The 21,114-nt window shown below is 39.9% G+C and overlaps 1 protein-coding gene across 1 annotated transcript in view; it reads left to right on the forward strand.

Annotated features, from left to right (window-relative positions):
* LAPTM4B (lysosomal protein transmembrane 4 beta) overlaps positions 1–21,114 on the forward strand; it is a 66,169-nt gene that overhangs the window by 35,098 nt on the left and 9,957 nt on the right. The window contains exons 3-6 of the mRNA XM_018058265.1: positions 386–459; positions 799–921; positions 3,871–3,969; positions 8,494–8,589. Of these exons, the coding sequence (XP_017913754.1) occupies positions 386–459; positions 799–921; positions 3,871–3,969; positions 8,494–8,589 (392 nt within the window). The remainder of the gene's footprint in view (positions 1–385; positions 460–798; positions 922–3,870; positions 3,970–8,493; positions 8,590–21,114) is intronic.

Below are 21,114 nucleotides of genomic sequence, written 5' to 3' on the forward strand. Positions count from 1 at the left end.
CCAAACTGTTTAATATATACAGATATGTTTATATATATATTTAATATCGATGTAGATATATTTAATATCTGTTAAATATATATAATATCTTTTAAATATGTTAAATAGATTTAATGTATCTACAAATAGAGTCGAACACCACTGAGCGACTGACACAGATATTTTATATAAATGTATAAACATATGATTTAAGGAGGACAGCTTTCAGGCACTTTGCTTCCATTATCATCTTCTCAAATTCCAAAGGAATGCTGGTGATGTTCTTAGTATAAAGTTCTTGTCTGTAATTGGTTTATAAACAAATTGCCTTTGAAGAATGACTAAAAAATGTTAAAACCGTGGAGCTACAACTGATTTCCTTTCTTTCTTGAAAAACTTTTGACAGACATGTGCATTGCCATCGCGATTTCTGTTCTCATGATCCTTATCTGTGCCATGGCTACCTACGGCGCGTACAAGGTAAGCAGCTTGGAAGCAAGGTCCTGGGCCCTTTCCTCCATCTCTTACATGCGTAATCTGTGCCGCTGTCTATAAGTAAGTATGGTTGTTGCCGGTTTCCTGTAGGAATCTTCGGAAGTTTAAATCTCCTGTTAATGTTACATGGAAACCAACGTTACAGTCTCAGAAACGTTCACTGGAGGCTTGTGGTTGACTGCTTTTGTGTGGTTTACCAAGTTGCCATCATGACCCGCTTTAATGTATTTCTACTCTGTTTCCCTTCATATTGAGATTTCTCTGAATTAAAATAATGTTTTGTAATACCAAGCATACTAACACGCTCTTCTCTCTTCTGTTCAGCAACGCGCAGCCTGGATCATCCCATTCTTCTGCTACCAGATCTTTGATTTTGCCCTGAACACCTTGGTTGCGGTCACCATACTTGTTTATCCAAACTCCATCCAGGAATACATACGACAGCTGGTACGTGACCTTCAAAATCGCAATGTCTCTTCATGACATCCAAGAGACATCCCTGTCGTTGATCAAGATTGGGATATAAAGGAAGTAGAGATAAACATACGCATAATAATTTGTGAATTTTCAACTTGCATCTGAGATTAGAGATTTTTGAATAAAGATTTTTAAATTTCTTAGAATACTTTTTGGGAAAACTTAACCCCCTGAGGTAGATCAATGGTGATGACGGTATTGGAGGTGCTAAATGGCAACCCACTCCAGTATCCTTGCCTAGAAAATCTCATGGACAGAGGAGCCTGGTGGGCTGCAGTCCGTGGGGTCGCAAAGAGTCGGGCACGACTGAGCAACTAACACTTAACACTTACTTAATTTACAAGCTGCTTACTAATTGTCTAATTTTTGTAAAATGCAATTTGCTCAGTTATCAGCAGAGGGTAGCTTTTTGCCTCTGCTGTGTATGGCAAATGGGAAACTTGATATACACTGGTTCTCACACTTAATTTGACTGTAGAACCCCTTTCTTCCTCCAGCTTCTTTTTGAGGCTGGTTTTCTATTAAATGTCCTTTTTGACCTTATGAGTGAGTGTGAGGTTAGAATATATCCATGCCTTCACGTTTTTAAATTGTTGTGTTTTAAATTATGAATGTATATGAAAATGTAATTTCTTCAAAATCAAAAATGTTTTAATTGGAGAGAATGTTCAGTCTTTGGAGGTTCTAATAGTAGTGTCTGAGCATGGGGGAAGAAGCGGGTTGTTTTCTGGGATGAAGACACAGATTGGGGGTTTGATGTGGTAGCGGAGACCAAGAAGATCAGTGGAAAAGAGACGTGGAGGGGATGGAGGCAGGCCAGAAGTGTGGCAACAAGAGTCCCTGATCTTTCGGGGGCCTGCCTGGATCACGTGGCTAGCGCTCAGGGGACTACGTATGAAAAGCCTCTAGCGTATCAGGTGGTCATTGCTGTAGGAAATAGCTTCTTTTTGCTTCTTAGAAAACAGGTCTGTGTTTTCATAGTGTAGTGTCAAGGAAATTTTGGTGTTTTCTCATGAGCTAACTTAACGTATTATTTCTTGTGATAACAGCTAAGTGTTTCTGCATGAGGGGGTTTATACGTGACCAGCAGGTTGTAGAATTACCTCTGTCTGTAAGGACTTGGGCTTGACTCTGTAATGATAATCTGGCGCTGAGCTCCTACCATCACCCGGGAATTGTGGAGGGAACAGGATTGCCACGTAGCTGGCCACGTGAGAGGGTTGGGAGGGTGTATCGTGAAGCAGAGGACATCGAGGCAAGTCGTGACTATAGTCCTGACCACTGTAAGGTTTATAAGGAGGAGAAAGGCAGGCATTTAGAGCAGTCCTGGTGCCCTTAGACTTCCTGTCCCGCACACATCATGCAGTCACTCTGTGCCCACTTGTAAAATGATAACGTTAGCGACGCTGACAGTGATCCTAGTATCGGTTTAAAAAATCACTATCTACTTCTTGTTGGTAAGTATAAACCAAATTATACAAGTAGGTGTCTTCTGAATGTTCTACCTGAAGATCCGTCTGGGCGGAACAAGCGAGGCGTCGGGGTTGTCACAGTGCCTAAGCAGCAGACAGCAATGAAAGGGGGCGTCAGACTTGCCCGGATACTGCGGCTCTTGTTGACAAGTTGAGACATAGTGAGTCTGGGGAGACTTGTCTGAGAAAGCTGATGGAGAGAAGTCCCAGTGCCTGCTCTGTTCATGTGGAGCCTTGTAAAACACAGATAAAATAAGCTGTGCATGTGTTTTTATAGGTCTTAACTGGAAATAGAAACCACGTACAGATTTCTGGGGTAAAGACTGTAAAAGATCTTTGTGGAAAGGGTCTTGCCCACTTTAATCCTGGTTTGTTTTTTTTCCCCCATGTTTCTGGAAACAGTACGATTTCATGTTGGTCTTGTAAACAACATCCGTTTGTTTCCTCCTTAACCCTTTGAGATCAGTACTACAGACAGCCCTTTCAGGTTCCAAGGGGCAAGGGCCTGTTTGATGAGCTGATCAGAAGGAATGAATGCCTTAGATTTTATTTCTTAGGTATTTTGCCAGAATGGAAGGGGACTCTGAAAACCAGTGGGTGAGGGTCCGCCTGGAGTGGGCCAGCCACATGAGTCACGATTACTGCTAAAGTGGGACCCAAACTCATAGTACTGGGTGATGGGGAGAGATGAAGGGTGACCACATGGAGCTGCCTTCCACATACATGCACTGTCTAAGCCGATTACCGTGAGAGCGCTGATCTGTGCTGAGCACATGGCTTATGGTGATGTCCTGTCATTTCCAGGAACTATATATAGTAGCAGATTTCAATCCTCCTAAAGGGGTTTCCTTTGCCCTGGTAGTTAACCAATTTGGTCAACTGGTAGGATTTTTTTTTTTTTAATTCAAGTATAGTTGATTTATAATGGTAATTTTCAGTGTTAATTTCTGCTGTACAGTGAAGGAATTGATTCTTATACATTCTTCTTACTAAAAAATTTTTTATTGAAGCATGCTTGCTTTACGGTGTGCCGGGCTGCTATTCAGTACAGTGACTCAGTTATACACATACAGAATTCCTTTATTAAATATTCTTTTCCATTATAGGAAAAGAATATTTTCCTATATCCAATATCACCAAAGAATATTTTCCTCTTTCTAATATCACAGGCTATTGAATATAGTCCCCTGTGCTATACAACACGACCTTGTCTATCCATTCTGTGTATAATAGTTTTGATTCTTTTTAATGCTGTAAATACCTATTTAATACAAGATTCTGCTCTTTGAGGAGTAGCATCAGCAAAAATGCTCTATATCAAGAAGGCGGTATTTTATTTTAGTTTTTATTTTTAAAAGTTATTTGCTTTTGATTGTGCTGGGTCTTGTCTTCATTGCTGCGCTTGATAAGTAATGAGATTTGCCAATAAGACTCTTCTCTTTTGCAGCCTCCTGATTTTCCTTACAAAGATGATATCATGTCAGTGAATCCTACCTGTTTGGTCCTCATTATTCTTCTGTTTATCAGCATTATCTTGGCTTTTAAGGTAAGCATGAAGATTTTACTTATGCTTTAAATATTATTGAATGTATTCATGAATGCCACAGAAGTAGGCAAGTTTCCATTTATTATCTGGCTGTAGATTTCTGAACTGCTTTTTGAATTCCTAGCAGTTTTGTTCCTTCTCTTATCTGTATGACAGAAATAAACACTAACCAAACTTAACACAGGCCAACTCAAGGTTATTCTAAAAATCTGTTTGGATGTGAATAAATTAATGTTGTGCATTTATGCAGTGTGTATTCTATACCATAGCATCCATTACTGTGTCTCAGTAAACATTCCTTTGTAATTTGATTTTAAAAACATATTTTTTCCATATTTAGCTTTTCAAAAATGTTTTTAGTTGAAGGGTAATTGGTAATTTTGTGGGTTTTTTTGTCGTTTGTTTTTTAAAACGTAATAAACTTTGAACATTATTCTGTAACAATGTATTAGATAAACTTAGCAGTTTTATAAATTAGTTGTTTTTGGACATTGAGATAGTTTCTACTTTTTTACTTCTAAATAGTATTGCAATGAAAACTAAATGTATCTTTTGTATACTTACACATTTATTTCCTCAAGATGTATTTCTTGAAATTAGAAGGCTATGCATAATTTGAAGGTTTTCTGTAGGTTATCAGATTGGCCTCCCCTAAAGTTGAATGACTCAACACTCCCTGCAGCCACATTTTACTCACCTTCAGCAACTGAGTGCCCTCTAGCTTTTTCGTCTTTGTAAATCTGGTAATAAAAACATCATAATTATTGGAACTTGAGTGCTACTAAGTAGAAAATTCTCAGGTTAGACTTTGAAGTTTTAATTCTGAGTATTCTCTCATTGTCTTTATTTAGGCGTAAGGTTACCCGGTTCTTTAAAAATCAAGCCTCAGTGAGCTTGAATAAGCTGCGTTTCGGGAGAAGAGTCATAGCAATTTGGTGAAGAGGAGTAGAAAGAAAATGATTCATTGAAAGTCACTTAGGTCTGCATTTTCTCTCCATAAAGCACACTCTGCATTTTTTGATATTGCACGTATGGTTTAGTGGTGAGGATTTGGGTGAATTTTATAGACGGATGTTGAGGCTCACCGCCCCTGCAGCTCCTGCCCCCACACACCAAATTCCTGACTGCTCAGTCAGCCCCAGACCACCCCTGGCATGAGGCTTCGGACTTTCAAATCCCACCCCGTGAGCTTTGTCACTGAAGGCTAGATTCCTCTTTAGCTTCTGCCCTACTGAAGCCCTTCAGCCATGCCTTCCTGTAGAGTCTGTGTCTGTTAATTCCAGATTTTCTCATTTTTACCTGCAAGAAGGTTAATCTGACTGAGCTACCCTGTGCCATTGCCCAGAAACTGCTCTTTAAAAATGCATTTTAATTGTGTAACCATTGACATTTTTATGGGAAATGCTTATTTGAGATTTTGAGTCAGAGGACCTAGATTTAGCTTCAGTCACTGCTGTATCTAGTTGTGTGACCAGAGCCTCAGTTTCTTCCTTTCCTTAACTGCAGTGGTAGCTACGAAAACATTGTGTAGGGTGACAGTGAAGTTAAATGAGCTGATGGGTAGGAAGGTGCATCACTCACTCACTTATCCGGTAAAGCCCCAGTGTGCCAGGCCATGTCTTAGGTGATGGTGTAGGTGTCCTGCTTTTATCAGTTGCAAATCATAGTGATCTGATAAAAGGCTTCATACAAACTGTCCACAGCACTGTCTCCAACCTGGGAGTAATGTGTTATGCATAATAATTATAATAGACAGTAAATATGTGTTTATCTGTTCTCTACTAACCAGGTTGCATTTCCTTGAGAACACAGATCCTACCTTCATTTTCCTCTCCCTTGTGGAGACTCAGTAATTGTTAAAAAGAAAATGTGAATACATGTATGTTTTGTGCCTTCACAAATCCGTTTGCCTGATTAGTAGCTCTCGCAACCTAAATTCACTGTTAGACTCTAGTAAGTTTCATTGCTAGTGGTCCCTGGGAGCCCAGATAGGACTTGTGTCAGTTTCACTTTGTCCTTGGTTGGCAAGTAACAATACTTACCACCTAGCTCTCCAAATAAACAGTGGGTGTACTTAATCCTGTCAGTGCAAGTTCATTTGGAAAAGAGACCAAATATTTCCTTTTTTTTTTTTTTTTTTAACATTTTAATTTTTTTGTTACCTTTTGGCTGAGCCGGGTCTTCCTGCTTTGCACGGGCTTTCTCTAGTTACAGTGAGCCGGGGGCACTCTTGGTTGCCACGCACGTTCTTATCATCGTGGTGGCTTCTCTGGTTGCGAAGCACAAGTTCTAGGCGCACAGGCTTCAGTAGTTGCAGCCCGTGGGCTCCAGATCGTGGGCTCAGTGGCGGTGGTACACGCGCTTAGTTGCTCTGCGGCATGTGAAATCTGGTCGGACCAGGGATCAAACCTGTGTCCCCTGCATTGGCAGGCAGATTCTTATCCACTGCGCCCCAAATATTTAATTCTTTAATCAAGATTATACAAATGTCCAATGGAAGTAAGTTTACTGAAGTAAGTTATTGGGGTTTTAGAGACATCAGGCCAATTTTTCTCCTATGGGAGTGTTGAGTGAGTGTGTGCTCCAAGTGTTGCAGGGGGCCCCCAAGAGTGCAGACTGGACATAATGAGGCCCCAGACACTGAGTACTTCCCCTCCAAGTTTAACCTTCAGTTGGAGATTCATCATTTTGGAGGCCTCACGTCAGAAAGCTTTCCTGCCTTAAAGAGAACCGTCTGTTCACTGCTAAAATAGTGGACAATTTCTTGCACAGGACACAACAGAAAATGTTCAAGCATTCCTTTTTTATTTGTATTAAAATTCTCAATGAGTCTAGGGTTTTTTGTTTGTTTTTGTGTTTTGGAGAAGCAAGAACATTGTTGGGTTAACTGAAGATTGGTGTAAATTGAACATACTGGTACAACGTTTAAGAAAAATACCCTTTCCATCTCTTTCTCATTGTTCTCTGGTTTCAGATTATTGCCATTCAGGAAACAGTTTACTAAAATAGCATTACACAATAAATAACATTTTCATCTTAACATTATCACAGAAAGTTAAGTGTAGGAAATAATAACCCCCAAGTACAAAATGCAGCTTCAGACAGCTTTCTGAGTACACAACAGAATGTTCACCTCACTCTGCTGAAAAGTGTTGATACATACCCCATTTGTCTTTAAATGTCTTCTTTTTTGTAAAGCAACTTTCTTGAGATATAAGTCACATATCATGTTCTCATATATATTCTCATATATATATATCTCATAAAGTTCTCCCATTTAAATGTACAATCCAGTGGTTTTCAGGATGTTCACAGAGTTGCATAAACACAGCCCAGTGGTTAAACAGTGTAATTTTAGAGCATCTTTACCACTTGATGTTTTCCTTCACCCCCATCCCCTGCTCCTGGTAACCACTAATCTGCTTTGTGTCTCTGTGGGTTTGCCTGTTCTGGACATTTCATGTAAATGGAATCGTACATTGCGTGGTCCTTTGTGACTGGCTGCTTTGACATTTCCAAGGTTCGTCCATGCCATAGCGTGCATCAGAAGTTTCTCTCTTGCTGAATAATATTCCATTGTTTAAACATCATACAATGGAATATTTTGTTTGTCCAGTCTTGACAAAAAATATTGGATTGTTTTACTCTTGTTATTATGGATAACACAAGCTTTTGTGTGGACATAACGTCTTCATTTCTCTTGGGTATATACCTCAGAGTGGACTCTCCAGGTCACGCGGTAACTATTTAAACTTTTGAGAAACTTCCAGACTGTTTTCCATGTGGCACCATTTTACATTCTCAACAGCAGTGTAGGAGGGCTCCATTTTCTCCATATCTTTAAACGCCTTTTAATCAAAGAATTTCAAAGCTAGAAAGGGCCTTTAAAATCATTTCATTTTAATCTGATTACACATGATGGGCATGAAACTGCCAAGAATTCATATTTTAAACATTTCCCATGAGCTCATGCTTTATTTCTAGTATGTCTTTATTCTGAACCTGAATTTTAGTTATCCTCTTTGGATAGTTCATTATGAAAATGGAAATGTTTTAGTGAATTTTATTGACCGTGAAGCAGATTGACATGCTATGAACCTTTTTTTTTTTAAGTTGACTTATATAATAAAATTATATAATGATGCAGAGTAAAAATCCCAATGATCCAGAATTAAAATGTGATGAGAATTGGCTAATGAATTGGTTGTTCTCTAAGTGAGGGGCAATAAATATTTGTAGAGAATGCTCCTTTCACTCCTTTTTCTTGGAAATATTCTACTTTCAGCCCACTCTTCCCTACCACCTTCTGCATGGTGTGGTAGAATAAGGCTGTAGTGTCACCTTTGGCCAGAAAGTTACTGTACCTAAAATTTGTAATTTTAACGGCTTTTTGGCTTAGTAGAGTTAATGTGTGTTTAAAATTTATGTAAATAAACATTTTGCAATTTGGCTTTATCCATGGTGATATGTTAAATTATCTGAAGTTTGAAAATTAAGGTCCTAAAAATGACTACTTATTTGCAGGGTTACTTGATTAGCTGTGTTTGGAACTGCTACCGATATATCAATGGCAGGAACTCCTCTGATGTCCTGGTTTATGTTACCAGCAACGACACTACGGTAGGTGTGATGTCGCTTCACATGGAGATCTACACACCTGCACTATATGATGGCTTCTACGCATTTCTGATGTTGGCTGCTTTTTTCACTGTTATTGAGACATACTCATGAGCTGCTTAGTCATCAAAGGATTCATAGTTGAATGAAATGTGTTTTGTTTTCCTTACAGGATATTAAAATCTAGATGGCTCAGCTTTTGATTCATTTAAAAATTATTACAAATAGGTAATATGTGCCTCTCCACATTTGCGTATCTTAAACTGCATTATTAAACCGTGGTAGATAATTCTGGTTATCAATTCTGTATGACCATATACCTTCTCCTTTGACATGTGGAATTAAACTTAAAAATGTGATGGTATAGATAAAACAAATAGCAGAGCTTACTGCATTTTTAAGTCTTAGGCTGTACCAACTGAGTTAGCCAGGTGATGGAGTTTACTGTGTTTTTAAAACTTGTCCTATATATGTAAGCTTTCGTAAAAGAATTGAGGTGATCTCTGTTATTCATACTTAAATTGTATAAATTTGTTAAGTGTGATTTTGGGCAAAACGTCTTCATTGGAAGAGTCTTCAAAAAATCATTGGTCCTTGATGTACATGATCTTGCCTGCCTCGTGGTAAAAGTACAAGCCCTGTAGGTACTGCCCTCCTGTATCTCCATCATTGTGCCTGATGCAGTGCTCAATACATGTATGGAATGCTGAATGGAAGGATGGCGAGGAATGCCGAATGGAAGGATGGTGATGGGTGACATGAGCACGTGGGCTGGGTCCTGGGATGGGTCGAGGTGGATAGGATTGGAGGTGACGGAATGGACGGAACAGATGAAAGAATAAATAGAAATGATGTGTCTGTTCTAAACTAGAATGGAGTTTTATTTTTGGTTTTGTTTTTTAAAATTGTGGTCACTTGCTCATTCTGGCCTTACTGAAATAATTTAGCCTCTTCCTGACTTAACTTCCTTGTGTATCAAATGGGGGTAAAACAACTTCAGACTTATACTAAATACACAGGTGCTAGCTGGCATCACTGAGATGTATGTGGAATTTCTGCAAGAAAGAGTATTTTATGTGAAGAGTTTTCCTAAGTCCTCAGTTAGCAGGTGTCGACTTGAGTCAGAACGCATGAGCAGTGGTTTAAGGAGAGGCTTTGCGATGATCAGATGCACTAACCCAGTGTGTGATACCTGCAAAGTCGTGTGCACTCATCACAGGAAAACATGTTCTGCCTGGTAAACCTTTAACCTTTAGAGAATTCCTTTTGGGTCAGTACGTCTCTCTAAGAAAATAACTTCACCAATAAATAAATAAATAAATAAATAAATAAAAATTAAAAATAACTTCACAATTACTGTAACTTTTTCTTTTTTTTTTTAATTTTTATTTTTACTTTATTTTTACTTTACAATACTGTATTGGTTTTGCCATACATTGACATGAATCCACCACGGGTGTACATGCGATCCCAAACATGAACCCTCCTCCCACCTCCCTCCCCACAACATCCCTCTGGGTCATCCCCGTGCACCAGCCCCAAGCATGCTGTATCCTGCATCGGACATAGACTGGCGACTCAATTCTTACATGATAGTATATATGTTTCAGTGCCATTCTCCCAAATCATCCCACCCTCTCCCTCTCCCTCTGAGTCCAAAAGTCCGCTATACACATCTGTGTCTTTTTTGCTGTCTTGCATACAGGGTTATCATTGCCATCTTTCTAAATTCCATATATATGTGTAAGTATACTGTATTGGTGTTTTTCTTTCTGGCTTACTTCACTCTGTATAATCGGCTCCAGTTTCATCCATCTCATCAGAACTGATTCAAATGAATTCTTTTTAACGGCTGAGTAATACTCCATTGTGTATATGTACCACAGCTTTCTTATCCATTCATCTGCTGATGGACATCTAGGTTGTTTCCATGTCCTGGCTATTATAAACAGTGCTGCAATGAACATTGGGGTACATGTGTCTCTTTCAATTCTGGTTTCCTCGGTGTGTATGCCCAGCAGTGGGATTGCTGGGTCATAAGGCAGTTCTATTTGCAATTTTTTAAGGAATCTCCACACTGTTCTCCATAGTGGTTGTACTAGTTTGCATTCCCACCAACAGTGTAGGAGGGTTCCCTTTTCTCCACACCCTCTCCAGCATTTATTGCTTGCAGATTTTTGGATCGCAGCCATTCTGACTGGTATGAAGTGGTACCTCATTGTGGTTTTGATTTGCATTTCTCTGATAATGAGTGATGTTGAGCATCTTTTCATGTGTTTGTTAGCCATCCGTATGTCTTCTTTGGAGAAATGTCTATTTAGTTCTTTGGCCCATTTTTTGATTGGGTCGTTTATTTTTCTGGAATTGAGCTGCAGAAGTTGCTTGTATATTTTTGAGGTTAGTTGTTTGTCAGTTGCTTCATTTGCTATTATTTTCTCCCATTCAGAAGGCTGTCTTTTCACCTTGCTTATATTTTCCTTTGTTGTGCAGAAGCTTTTAATTTTAATTAGATCCCATTTGTTTATTTTTGCTTTTATTTCCAGAATTCTGGGAGGTGGATCATAGAGGATCCTGCTGTGATTTATGTCGGAGGGTGTTTTGCCTATGTTCTCCTCTAGGAGTTTTATAATTTCTGACCTTACATTTAGATCTTTAGTCCATTTTGAGTTTATTGTCGTGTGCGGTGTTAGAAAGTGATCTAGTTTCATTCTTTTACAAGTGGTTGACCAGTTTTCCCAGCACCACTTGTTAAAGAGATTGTCTTTACTCCATTGTATATTCATGCCTCCTTTGTCAAAGATAAGGTGTCCATATGTGTGTGGATTTATCTCTGGGCTTTCTATTTTGTTCCATTGATCTATATTTATTTTATATTGGAGTGTAACTTGTGACAGTTTCAGGTAGATAGCAAAGAAACTCAGTGGTACACTACACACATCCATTCTTCCCCAAACACCCCTTCCATCCAGTCTGCCACATACCACAGTTACTTGAAGAATGTTTTCCTTTTCTCTCAGTTTCTAGGGTATTAGTTACCTATCAATATCTTTCTATTTTTTCCTTTAAAAACACATCTCAGAATACATTTATTGTCCCGCTGAACTAGTAAAAAAAAGTTTGAGATTTGGGGATTTGAGGAACCAGTAAAGTTGCTGAACAAGCAAGATATTATCAGAGCCTCATCCTAAATATTATGAATGTGTGGGACTTATAATATCTCTTGAAAAGTATTTCAGAGAAGAGAATGTCCATATTACATGTGTTTGTTCAGATGTACTTTTGGTGGTTTTTTTCATAGCTTTTTGAAGGGTTTTGTGTGTGAATAAAATGTATATATCATATATATGTGTATATGTGTTATATATAATATGTATATACACACACATATATAGGTTTTGCATATTTTTACATATTTTAGCCCTTTAGCAAAGCAGAAGGGCTGCATAGACAGATATATGTTGTCTAGATACGCCTCAGATCAAAGGATATTCTGAAATTTGTAAAAACTGGGGTGCCTAGAGAATTTAAGAATCATGAGTGGGTCCCTAAAATGCATTCAACTAGCTTTTTAGAGGAGAAGGCAATGGCAACCCACTCCAGTACTCTTGCCTAGAAAATCCCATGGCCGGAGGAGCCTGGTGGGCTGCAGTCCATGGGGTCGCTAAGAGTCAGACACAACTGAGCGACTTCACTTTGACTTTTCACTTTCATGCCTTGGAGAAGGAAATGGCAACCCACTCCAGTGTTCTTGCCTGGAGAATCCCAGGGACGGGGGAGCCTGGTGGGTTGCCGTCTATGGGATCGCACAGGGTCGGACATGACTGAAGCAACTTAGCAGCAGCAGCAACAGCTTTTTAGAGGATGCTTTTATTTTCTGTTTTTTGAGATTCAGAATTAGGTAAGAATTAACATGTATGTTTTATTTAGGCTTAGATGCACTCAAAAATAGTTGTACTTAAAAATAGTTGAGACATCCCAGCTCTTCTATAAATAGGCGTTTCTTCAGAAAGATTTCCAACTTGGCAGTAGTTAATAGTAGCTAGGATTTGGGACCATGGACTGGTGCCAGCTGTGATATTTTCCTGGTGTGTTGACAGAAGGTCCTGGGGAATTGCTCCATGATGGTTATTGGTTATTATCTTAGGCATTCTCTATCAACTTGCCATTTTTAAGATAAGGAAACTGATGATATGTTTTTACTTTTCTCAAAGTTCCCAGTGAACTTTCCCCACTGACTTTTTTTTTCAAATGAATGATATTCCTGGGAAAGGGACATTTATCATTTCTCATACCTTGCATGGATAACGCAGAATAGGGACAGATCACCATCTAAAATCTCAGCTTTCTGGCAGTGGTTTGTTGTTTTTTTTTAATAATGGTATTGTGGATATTATTCTAAAGAGTCCTTATTATATCTAAAATAACATCCTTAACATCATAAAATATCCAGTATGTATTTAGGTTTTCAGTTGCTTCATGTTAATTTTCCTGGCAGTTTATTTGCAATAGGATCTGTGGGTCTGTATATATTTTAAGACTTTATACTTTTTTTTTTAGATTAAATTTTATTTATATCAGGACTAAAATGATTTTACTTCTTATACTTTTATAAAAGGTTAGTTAAAACCTATAGTCTCAGTAAGTCTTTAGAATAAAATCTTGTGTTTTACCCATATGTTGTGGATAGAAGAGGACTAGAAGATTATGAATCATCAGACATGGTTGCTGTTGAAATAAAAATAGTCCATGGATCTCCTGACTTCTGATTCAACACAACAAACACTATACATACTCCTTTGCATATTAGAAAGAAGCAGAATCAGATGTAGAAATAACAGCTGAGAAAAAGCAAGTACAAATAAGAGTGAGTGTGCTCAGCTGCTCAGCTGTGTCTGACTCTTTGCAGCCCTATGGAGTGAAGCCCTCCAGGCTTGTCTGTCCATGGCATTTTATTGGCAAGAATACTGGCGTGGGTTGCCATTTCCTTCTCCAGGGTACTTTTTTTTTTTTTTTTTTAAAGAAACAACTTTGGGCCACAAACTAGATTTAACTAATTGCATAGCTCTAATACAGTTCTCTGTATTTCCAGTAAATTAGTAATTGGATCAAAGGACTTCTTGTATTTATATTTCCATATTCCTTTTTTGCAAGACTATAGTTGATATATTTGTTCTTCCATGAGGAGGGAGATAACGTCTGGGTGAGTCTATCTGAGATGTCAGCAGCCATTGATATCAATTGATTAGGAATTGAAATAGGACATTCTATTTTCATTTATTAGCTGGAATATCCCTTTGAAGAAAAACTTTCCCTCGCTTTCTATTTAATTACCCAGTGGTACATAGGCAATGATAAATACATATGATTTTGTTCTCTTTATCAGTTTTCAAACAAGTTGTTCCATCATTTTCTAGTGATGACCAGTGGGTTTTTTTTTTTTTAAAGTAATAAATGAACTAATGAAAACAGGCCTATTGTATTACAGCTGGGGATGTTCTGTTAAAAAGGATAGCTATTTTGATTAATTTTATCAGTAAGCCTAAATAGTAAAATTTACCTACTGTTGCACATTTTAGACTTTCTAAGCGGAAAAACAAAATGGTTTTCTAAATAGCTAGTACATTACCATCGTTATTAATGCTCAGATTGTGCCATCTTTCCCAATTAGGGACTCTTCAAGTTGGCACCTTTATATAACTGGTGGTCTGATTGCTTCCTTGCTGTCTCGCTGACACTGACATTGTTCTAGGCTTACCTTGTCCATATCCTGTCCCAGACCTGGCTATTTCTCTAACGAACCCTGCTTCCTTTCAGTAAGGACCATAATCTGCGTTTCTAGGGTTGGAGAATAGGTTTTTAAAGAGGACTCTACATATTTAAAGATTGTTTTAACTAATACTAAAGGAATTCTAGTTAGCATTCTAACATGGGGAAAAAAAAAACAAATCAGCAACAAATATACTGGAGCCTCCCTCTGCACCCTGAATAGGGATTTGAATGATGTAGTTCTTGTCATTTCCCCTGGTCTCCTAGCTTTATTAAGGTCCTCACAGTGTGTAATAATGTATGTTTCTCCGTTGCCCATGTCTTTATTGGGAATCCACATGGACGTAATAACACGTTATGTCTTTCATTTCCTATCAAGTGTTAAGCCAGATGGCTTTTTTCCCAGGCTGAAGAGTGTCAGGGTGACCTCTGTGGGAAGATAGCTGGGGCTCTGGTTGGTAGAAAATAAATGTGCTTCCGTTTTCTTCTCTAAAACAGCACACATATTATTCTCCAAATACCTACTTTTTCAGATACTACTCAGGGAGAATATAGTTATTAGATATTGGAGATTATTCTCTGGGTTAATCACTTTAGTTTCTTAACTAAACCAAAGCAAAAATCTTTGAAAGAAACACCTGAAGATAGAGAGGTCACAAGTGCTATTAGTTCATAATGCCTCTTGGGGTCTTGGGTTCCCCCCACCATGATGCTGTTCCAGTGTATGCAGGCTTGGGCTTGGTCATGTCTGACTCTTTGTGACCCCATGGCCTATATACCTCATCAGGCTTCCCTGTCCATGGAATTTTCCAGGCAAGAATACTAGAGTGGGTTGCCATTTTCTACTCCATGATGCTTTTAGGCCAAAAGAAATACCTCATTGTTGATTTCATTAAGTAGTCAGGTCCAGACTACTTTTGAGTATTAGTTAGGGTAGTACCTAACAGGCTTTGTAGTATTTTACTTGAACATTTAAAATAACCCCTTGAGTCACTGCCATACAATATAGGGTTAGGCACCCTAAGGAGATGCAGTCTTCTCTTTAGAATGTTGTAGAAATCACATTCTGGATACATACTACATATTACCACATTCACTCCCCTGCCTTCATTAAAATCAAGCCTTAAGAAGAAGAACATATTAAGATACTAAATATGGATTATAGAAATAGATCTTTCATATTAAAGTTTATGCAAATTGAATTGTTAAAACCTCTTTTAATCAGCTAATACCAGTGAAAACCTGAGTCATTCCAGCATTCTTGCCTGGGAAAATCCCATGGACAGAGGAGCCTGGTGGGCTATAGTCCACGCGGTCCCAAAGAGGCAGACAGGACTGGGCACAGACATAGCCAGGCCGGCTCTGAAGATCTCTTCCAGTCTTGGGCTCTTCAGATTCATGTCCATTGAACATAACCTCACAAAACGGCCCCTTGACCACAGTAATCTGCCTGTATGAACCAGAGGGTCTAGGAGGCAGTGTGGAGGGAGTAGGGGGAAGAAGGTCCTTCGATAACAGGATTTGAAACTTCAGCCTGTGAGTTACAGGCTCTGAAGCTTGTGACCTAGTGAGTACTAGAATATGAGTGAGACATCTTATTAGTAATATCTCCATTTTAGGTATCTTCTTTTCCCTTGTAATTAAGTAGTTTGTGTGATCTAAGCTTTCTATCTTTTAATTTTAAAATTGTGAGAGGTTGAGGTAGACTTGGCAACATCTCAGAGAAGTAGAGAGAACATTCAGGAGACCATTTCCATGGTCAGGATCAGGGCGATGGTGAAGAAGAGGCAGTGGCGATGCAGGGTGGTAGCAAAGTGGCTGAAGAGGAGGGGAGACTGCAGGGGGCTGTCAGAGGGCGCAGCGGTCGCCGCTAACGAGGGAACGTGGAACAAGCGTGATTGCCCAGGACGCCGCTTGCTGCGACTCTAACTAGAAACGTCAGATCCCTCACCTGAAGGGCAGGAGCAGACTCCGGGACTGAGAGTTAACTGGAGCAGTGTTCCCGCAAGCGTCATCCAGCCAAGTGCTGAGGAACCCCAGTGAGGGCCCTCCCTTCTCTGCCTCTGCCCCCCCGCCCCCCCGCTCAGTGGCTTTTGTGCTGTGGGTTTCTCCCCAGACACTTAGGTCGCGGCTGCCGTCTGCCTGGCTCTGGGCCGAGTGCTTTATGTATATGAACCAAGTCTTACAAGAGTCCTTGAAGTTGACCCCCTTGGTGACAAAGAGGAAACCGAGGCACCAAGTGGGTAACTCCCAAGAGGACACCGTGGTGAGACCTGGGGTGCGGGGGACAGTGATCACCACCGCCGCAGCCCTGTTCTTCACCCCACGGGCCTCCCGGACCATCACCGGGGCGGGCAGCCATGGCCCGTGTTCCTCCCTAACGGAGGGTGTGGGGTGGGACAAACAGGAGGGAGGCAGGAAAGCAATTCATTTGGATGATTCTTCTCAAGGAAAAGTCACAAACTTTCAGAGCAGGGGGACTTTTTTGTTTTGCTTATTTTTGCCCTCTAGCCCAGGGGAAGGAATGGGAGGGTAGCTTAAAGAAAGAGGTGGAAAGAAAGTTAAAAATAAACTTGGTAACACCCGAGGCAGCTGCCTTGTTTGTTTAGATACATGTATATGTATATATTTATACATATGTTTTCCTTATATATATTCTTTTCCAATTTTTTTCCCCATTTAGGTTATTAGGTAATACTGAGCAGAGTTCCCTATGCAAACAGTAGGTTCTTGCAGTTCCCTTGTGCTGAATAGCCCCGCCTTCTGTAACTCAGCTTCATATGTGCACATGGCTGCAGATAGATTTCTCTGCTGGTTCTAATAGAAAAACATCATGGCCTGGACACCAGCTGAGATTTTCCCTGGAAAGCATTTTCCCTGCTTTAATGTATTCCATGCTTCAGTCAGACAGTGCATGACATTAACTCAGCTCATATTTCTTTCCTTCCTTCAGTAAAATATAGCATTTGAAAAAAAAATCCTAATCTGTTGAAAGTTATCTCTGACCCATATAACTTTACAGTTACTTCATCCAGAGAATATCTGGAGCAGTCAAATCAACACATTGATATTTTGACACCTAAAGCTTCTGAAAGAAGAGTTCAAATAATTCAGTTTCCATTGTGAACCTAGATAAAGGATATTAATCATTTGCTCAGTTGTAACTTTCTTATACTAGCGAGTGAAGAAAAGTATAAGAGTAGCTTTGCAGTGAACCAAGAATAAAATCACCCTCCACTTTCATTGTGTTTTACTTTAAAACGCACTCAGAACTTGATTTCTTATTTTATCCCACATGTCCAAAATAGAATTCATGTTGACTTTATTCTGGGACAAAGATATTGAATTTTATCTTTTTAACATCCTGAGAAATTTTCTGGGAATATATATTAAGGAAGTCAAAGTAGAATATATATACATTTATTTAAGATGTCCTGTAGCATTGTTTTTGTAAATTACTTAATTTTGTTTTTGGCTGTGCGGGGTCTTCACTGGTGTGAGGGCTACTCTCCAATTGTGGGCATGGCCTTCTCACTGTGGTGGCTTCTCGTTGGAGCGCAGAGGCTCTAGAGCTTCAGTGGTTGCAGCACATGGGCCCAGGAGTTGTGACGTTTGCCTTGAGCCATGTGGGATCTTCCCACATCCAGGATCGAACCCGCATCTCCTGCATTGGCAGGTGGATTCTTTACCACTGAGCCACCAGGAACCCCTGGCATTGGTTTTTAAGAGCAAAAGTATCCAATCTCATTGTCTAATAATTGGGAACTGGTTTGATTTAATAAAAGCATGTCCATTTGATATATGGCCATAAAAATCATGAGCAGTGTAAACAGCAGAAGAAAGGCTTTTGATGTGTTTTAAAAGCAGAGTATAGAAGTTTGTGCTCCAGCAAGGAAAAAGCAAAGCTTGTAGACAACAGATTAGATTCTAGTAGAAATTAAGCAGTTGATTTCTTGAGTAGTAGAAAGCAAAGTGGAAGACATTTCTCCTTTCCCGTTGATTCCAGGGATGGATGGAAGAAGTGTGTGGTGAAGGAGACTGGGTAAAAGGGGGAATCTGAAGTTTGAAACAGTCCTTCCAGCCCAGAGGGCCCTGGCAGCCGCTGAGCAGGGCAGCTGAGTGCAGCCGGGCGGGCAGCCCCTGGAAGACAGGGTCAAGTCCCGTCCTGCGGAGGTGGGCGCAGGAGGTGGCGTAGCGCATTCAGGCCTGGGCGCCAGGAGCGGCTGGAACCTGTGGTCGGGCTTCTGTGGTGACAGCTCACAGAGCATTCCTTCACCTTCCTCAGCTATCAGGTGTTTTCATTTTAGATAAAAAATGTGGTTCTTTAGATATTTATTTTGATCAAGGTAATGTATGTATATTTAGGTGTCATTATTTGAGATGCATTTATTTGAACATGAGATCCTTAATTGCATTTCAACTTTCTGCTGGGGCTACTATATTGTTCTGACGTTTTCCTGCCCAAATATCTCACCAGGGAGGACTTTTGACCCAATTCAAAAGATTTGAGATATGAATTCTATACAAGTATAATCTGAAAGAATTTGAGTAGCTTCTTTGCTGAGAATTAAGGGAAATAGTGACTTCCTCCTGTAATATCAATTTATAGTGGTTTTTTGTGAATTGATAAAATTGGCGTGGCTTGTGGGATCTTAGTTCCCCAACCAGGGATTGAACCTAGGCCCACCAGGAAACTCCTGGTGTAGTCAGGAGTTTCTCCTTCTGTAGTCAGGGTTTGGGGGTGTGGGTGATCCTCACTAGAGTCCTCTAAATGCGTTTGTTCCTCCTGATTCCTGATGAATTCATTGAGTGCAAGATGCCATTGGCTATATATTACACTATTATTTTGGATGCCTCTTATTGTAAAGTGCTGTGAATTACAACACACAGGCTAAATTCAGGTGCTGGAATGTATAATGTACCTTAGAATCAAAAATATATGGGGGTGTGTGTGTGTGTATTACAGGTGGGAGTGTTTAGAAAGTTTCGGAACAGTTATTTTAGATGTCTTCAATAAAGTCAGACTTTCTTTTGTGATGCTCCTGTCTGAAATGCCCAAATGGCAATTTTAGTTAATCATGGAGAGTCATGATTCAACTATCCCTCCTTTCCTTTTTGGCCTAAATAAAGGGGCAAATGTGATCATGTAAATGTTGCCTGTTTTATTTATTTATTTTTTAACTTTTTATTTTGTATTGGGGCATGGCCGATTAACAATAATGTCATGTTAGTGATACGTGAGCGGTGAAGGATCTCAGCCACACACAGACACGTGTTCATTCTCTCCTAAACTCCTCCATCTAAGCTGCCACATAAATGGTTGCCTGTTTTAAACCAGGTGCATTGTAGACTCTTAGGGGTGTAATAAAATGGTGAAGACATACATAAATATTTTGACTACTTGGTATTAATTTAAATGGACCTTTGTTAGATTCTAATGCCTCTAAATGATACGAGTGATTTGGGGCTGTGTACTTTCACATCTCACATTGTCACATCTTCTAAGGTCAGAATTTTTTTCTATGAAATTTTTTGTCTATGAAAAATAGACAGCTGCATGCTCAGTCGTGTCCAACTCTGTGTGTGTGTCCGTCCAACTCTTTGCAGCCCCATGAACTGTAGCTTCCCGGGCTCCTCTGTCCATGGAGTTCTTCCAGACAAGAACACTGAAGTGGGTTCTCATTTCCTGGGCTTCCCAGGTGGTGCTAGTCATAAGGAAGCTGCATGCCGACGCAGGAGACACAGGAGATGTAGATTTGGTTCCTGGGTCAGGAAGATCCCCTGGAGAAGGGAAATGACAACACTCTCCAGAATTCTTGCCTGGGAACATCCCATGGACAGAGGAGCCTGGTGGGCTACAGTCCTTGGGCTTGCAAAGAGTCGGACATGACTGGAGCACACACACGCACCGTTTGCTACCCCAGAGGACCTTCCCCACCCGGGGATCAAACCCACGTCTCCTGTGTCTCCCGCGTTGGCAGGTGGATGTGTTACCACTCGCTACCTGGGAGCCCTCTGTAACTAAAGAGTCATCTTTAAATTTGTTAGGGTCAGGGTTTTAGCCTCTAGTCCTGAACTCTACTTCCTCTTCAGTTTTGTTATTTTTTTCCCTCTCTGTTGCTGTCAAATTGATCTGAAATGTAAATCTGGTTTTGTCGTCCCCAGATTTAAAAGTCTTCAGGGTTTCTGCTGTTTATTACTGTAGCGTTTCCCAACTGTGATGTCATTCCCACTTTGCAATGTGACAGTCATTTGTAACTAGTGGGGTTATATTTTAAATCTGAGTTTGCCAATGGTTTGCCTGTTTTTTTTTTTTTGCCCTTTGAATAAATAAGAACAGATTTAGCATTATCTCTCCAACAACATCAAACTCCGCTCTGCAGTCTCACATTGTAATATTTTCTTGAAGCCAGAGGAGGGAGTGCAGTGATAACTTCATCCTGCCAAGTTCATCTTATTTGTGAAGCAGCTATGAGGGACTGTTAACTGATGTGTTATCAGCAGCTGTAGGTCTCATGAGCTGTGGTGCTCTCACGAACACTGTGCCTCTTGCCTCCTTCCCCTCAAAGGAGCCAAAAAGCAAAAGGATAAGGAAGTTTCCATTTATAGTGGTGTTTTCTTTATTTGTCCGCACTTTGGTGAGAGCAAAGGGCAGTTGGTTTTGTGTAAGCTCGCCTGTGTATGCCCATGGGTGTCTTTCACACGTGGCATTGCCAAAGCTCCCATCCCCTCCTGGTGGGGAGGACTGCAAGTTTATCAAGA

Source organism: Capra hircus, chromosome 14 (genome assembly GCF_001704415.2).
Source record: "Capra hircus breed San Clemente chromosome 14, ASM170441v1, whole genome shotgun sequence".
NCBI classification, from domain to species: domain Eukaryota; kingdom Metazoa; phylum Chordata; class Mammalia; order Artiodactyla; family Bovidae; genus Capra; species Capra hircus.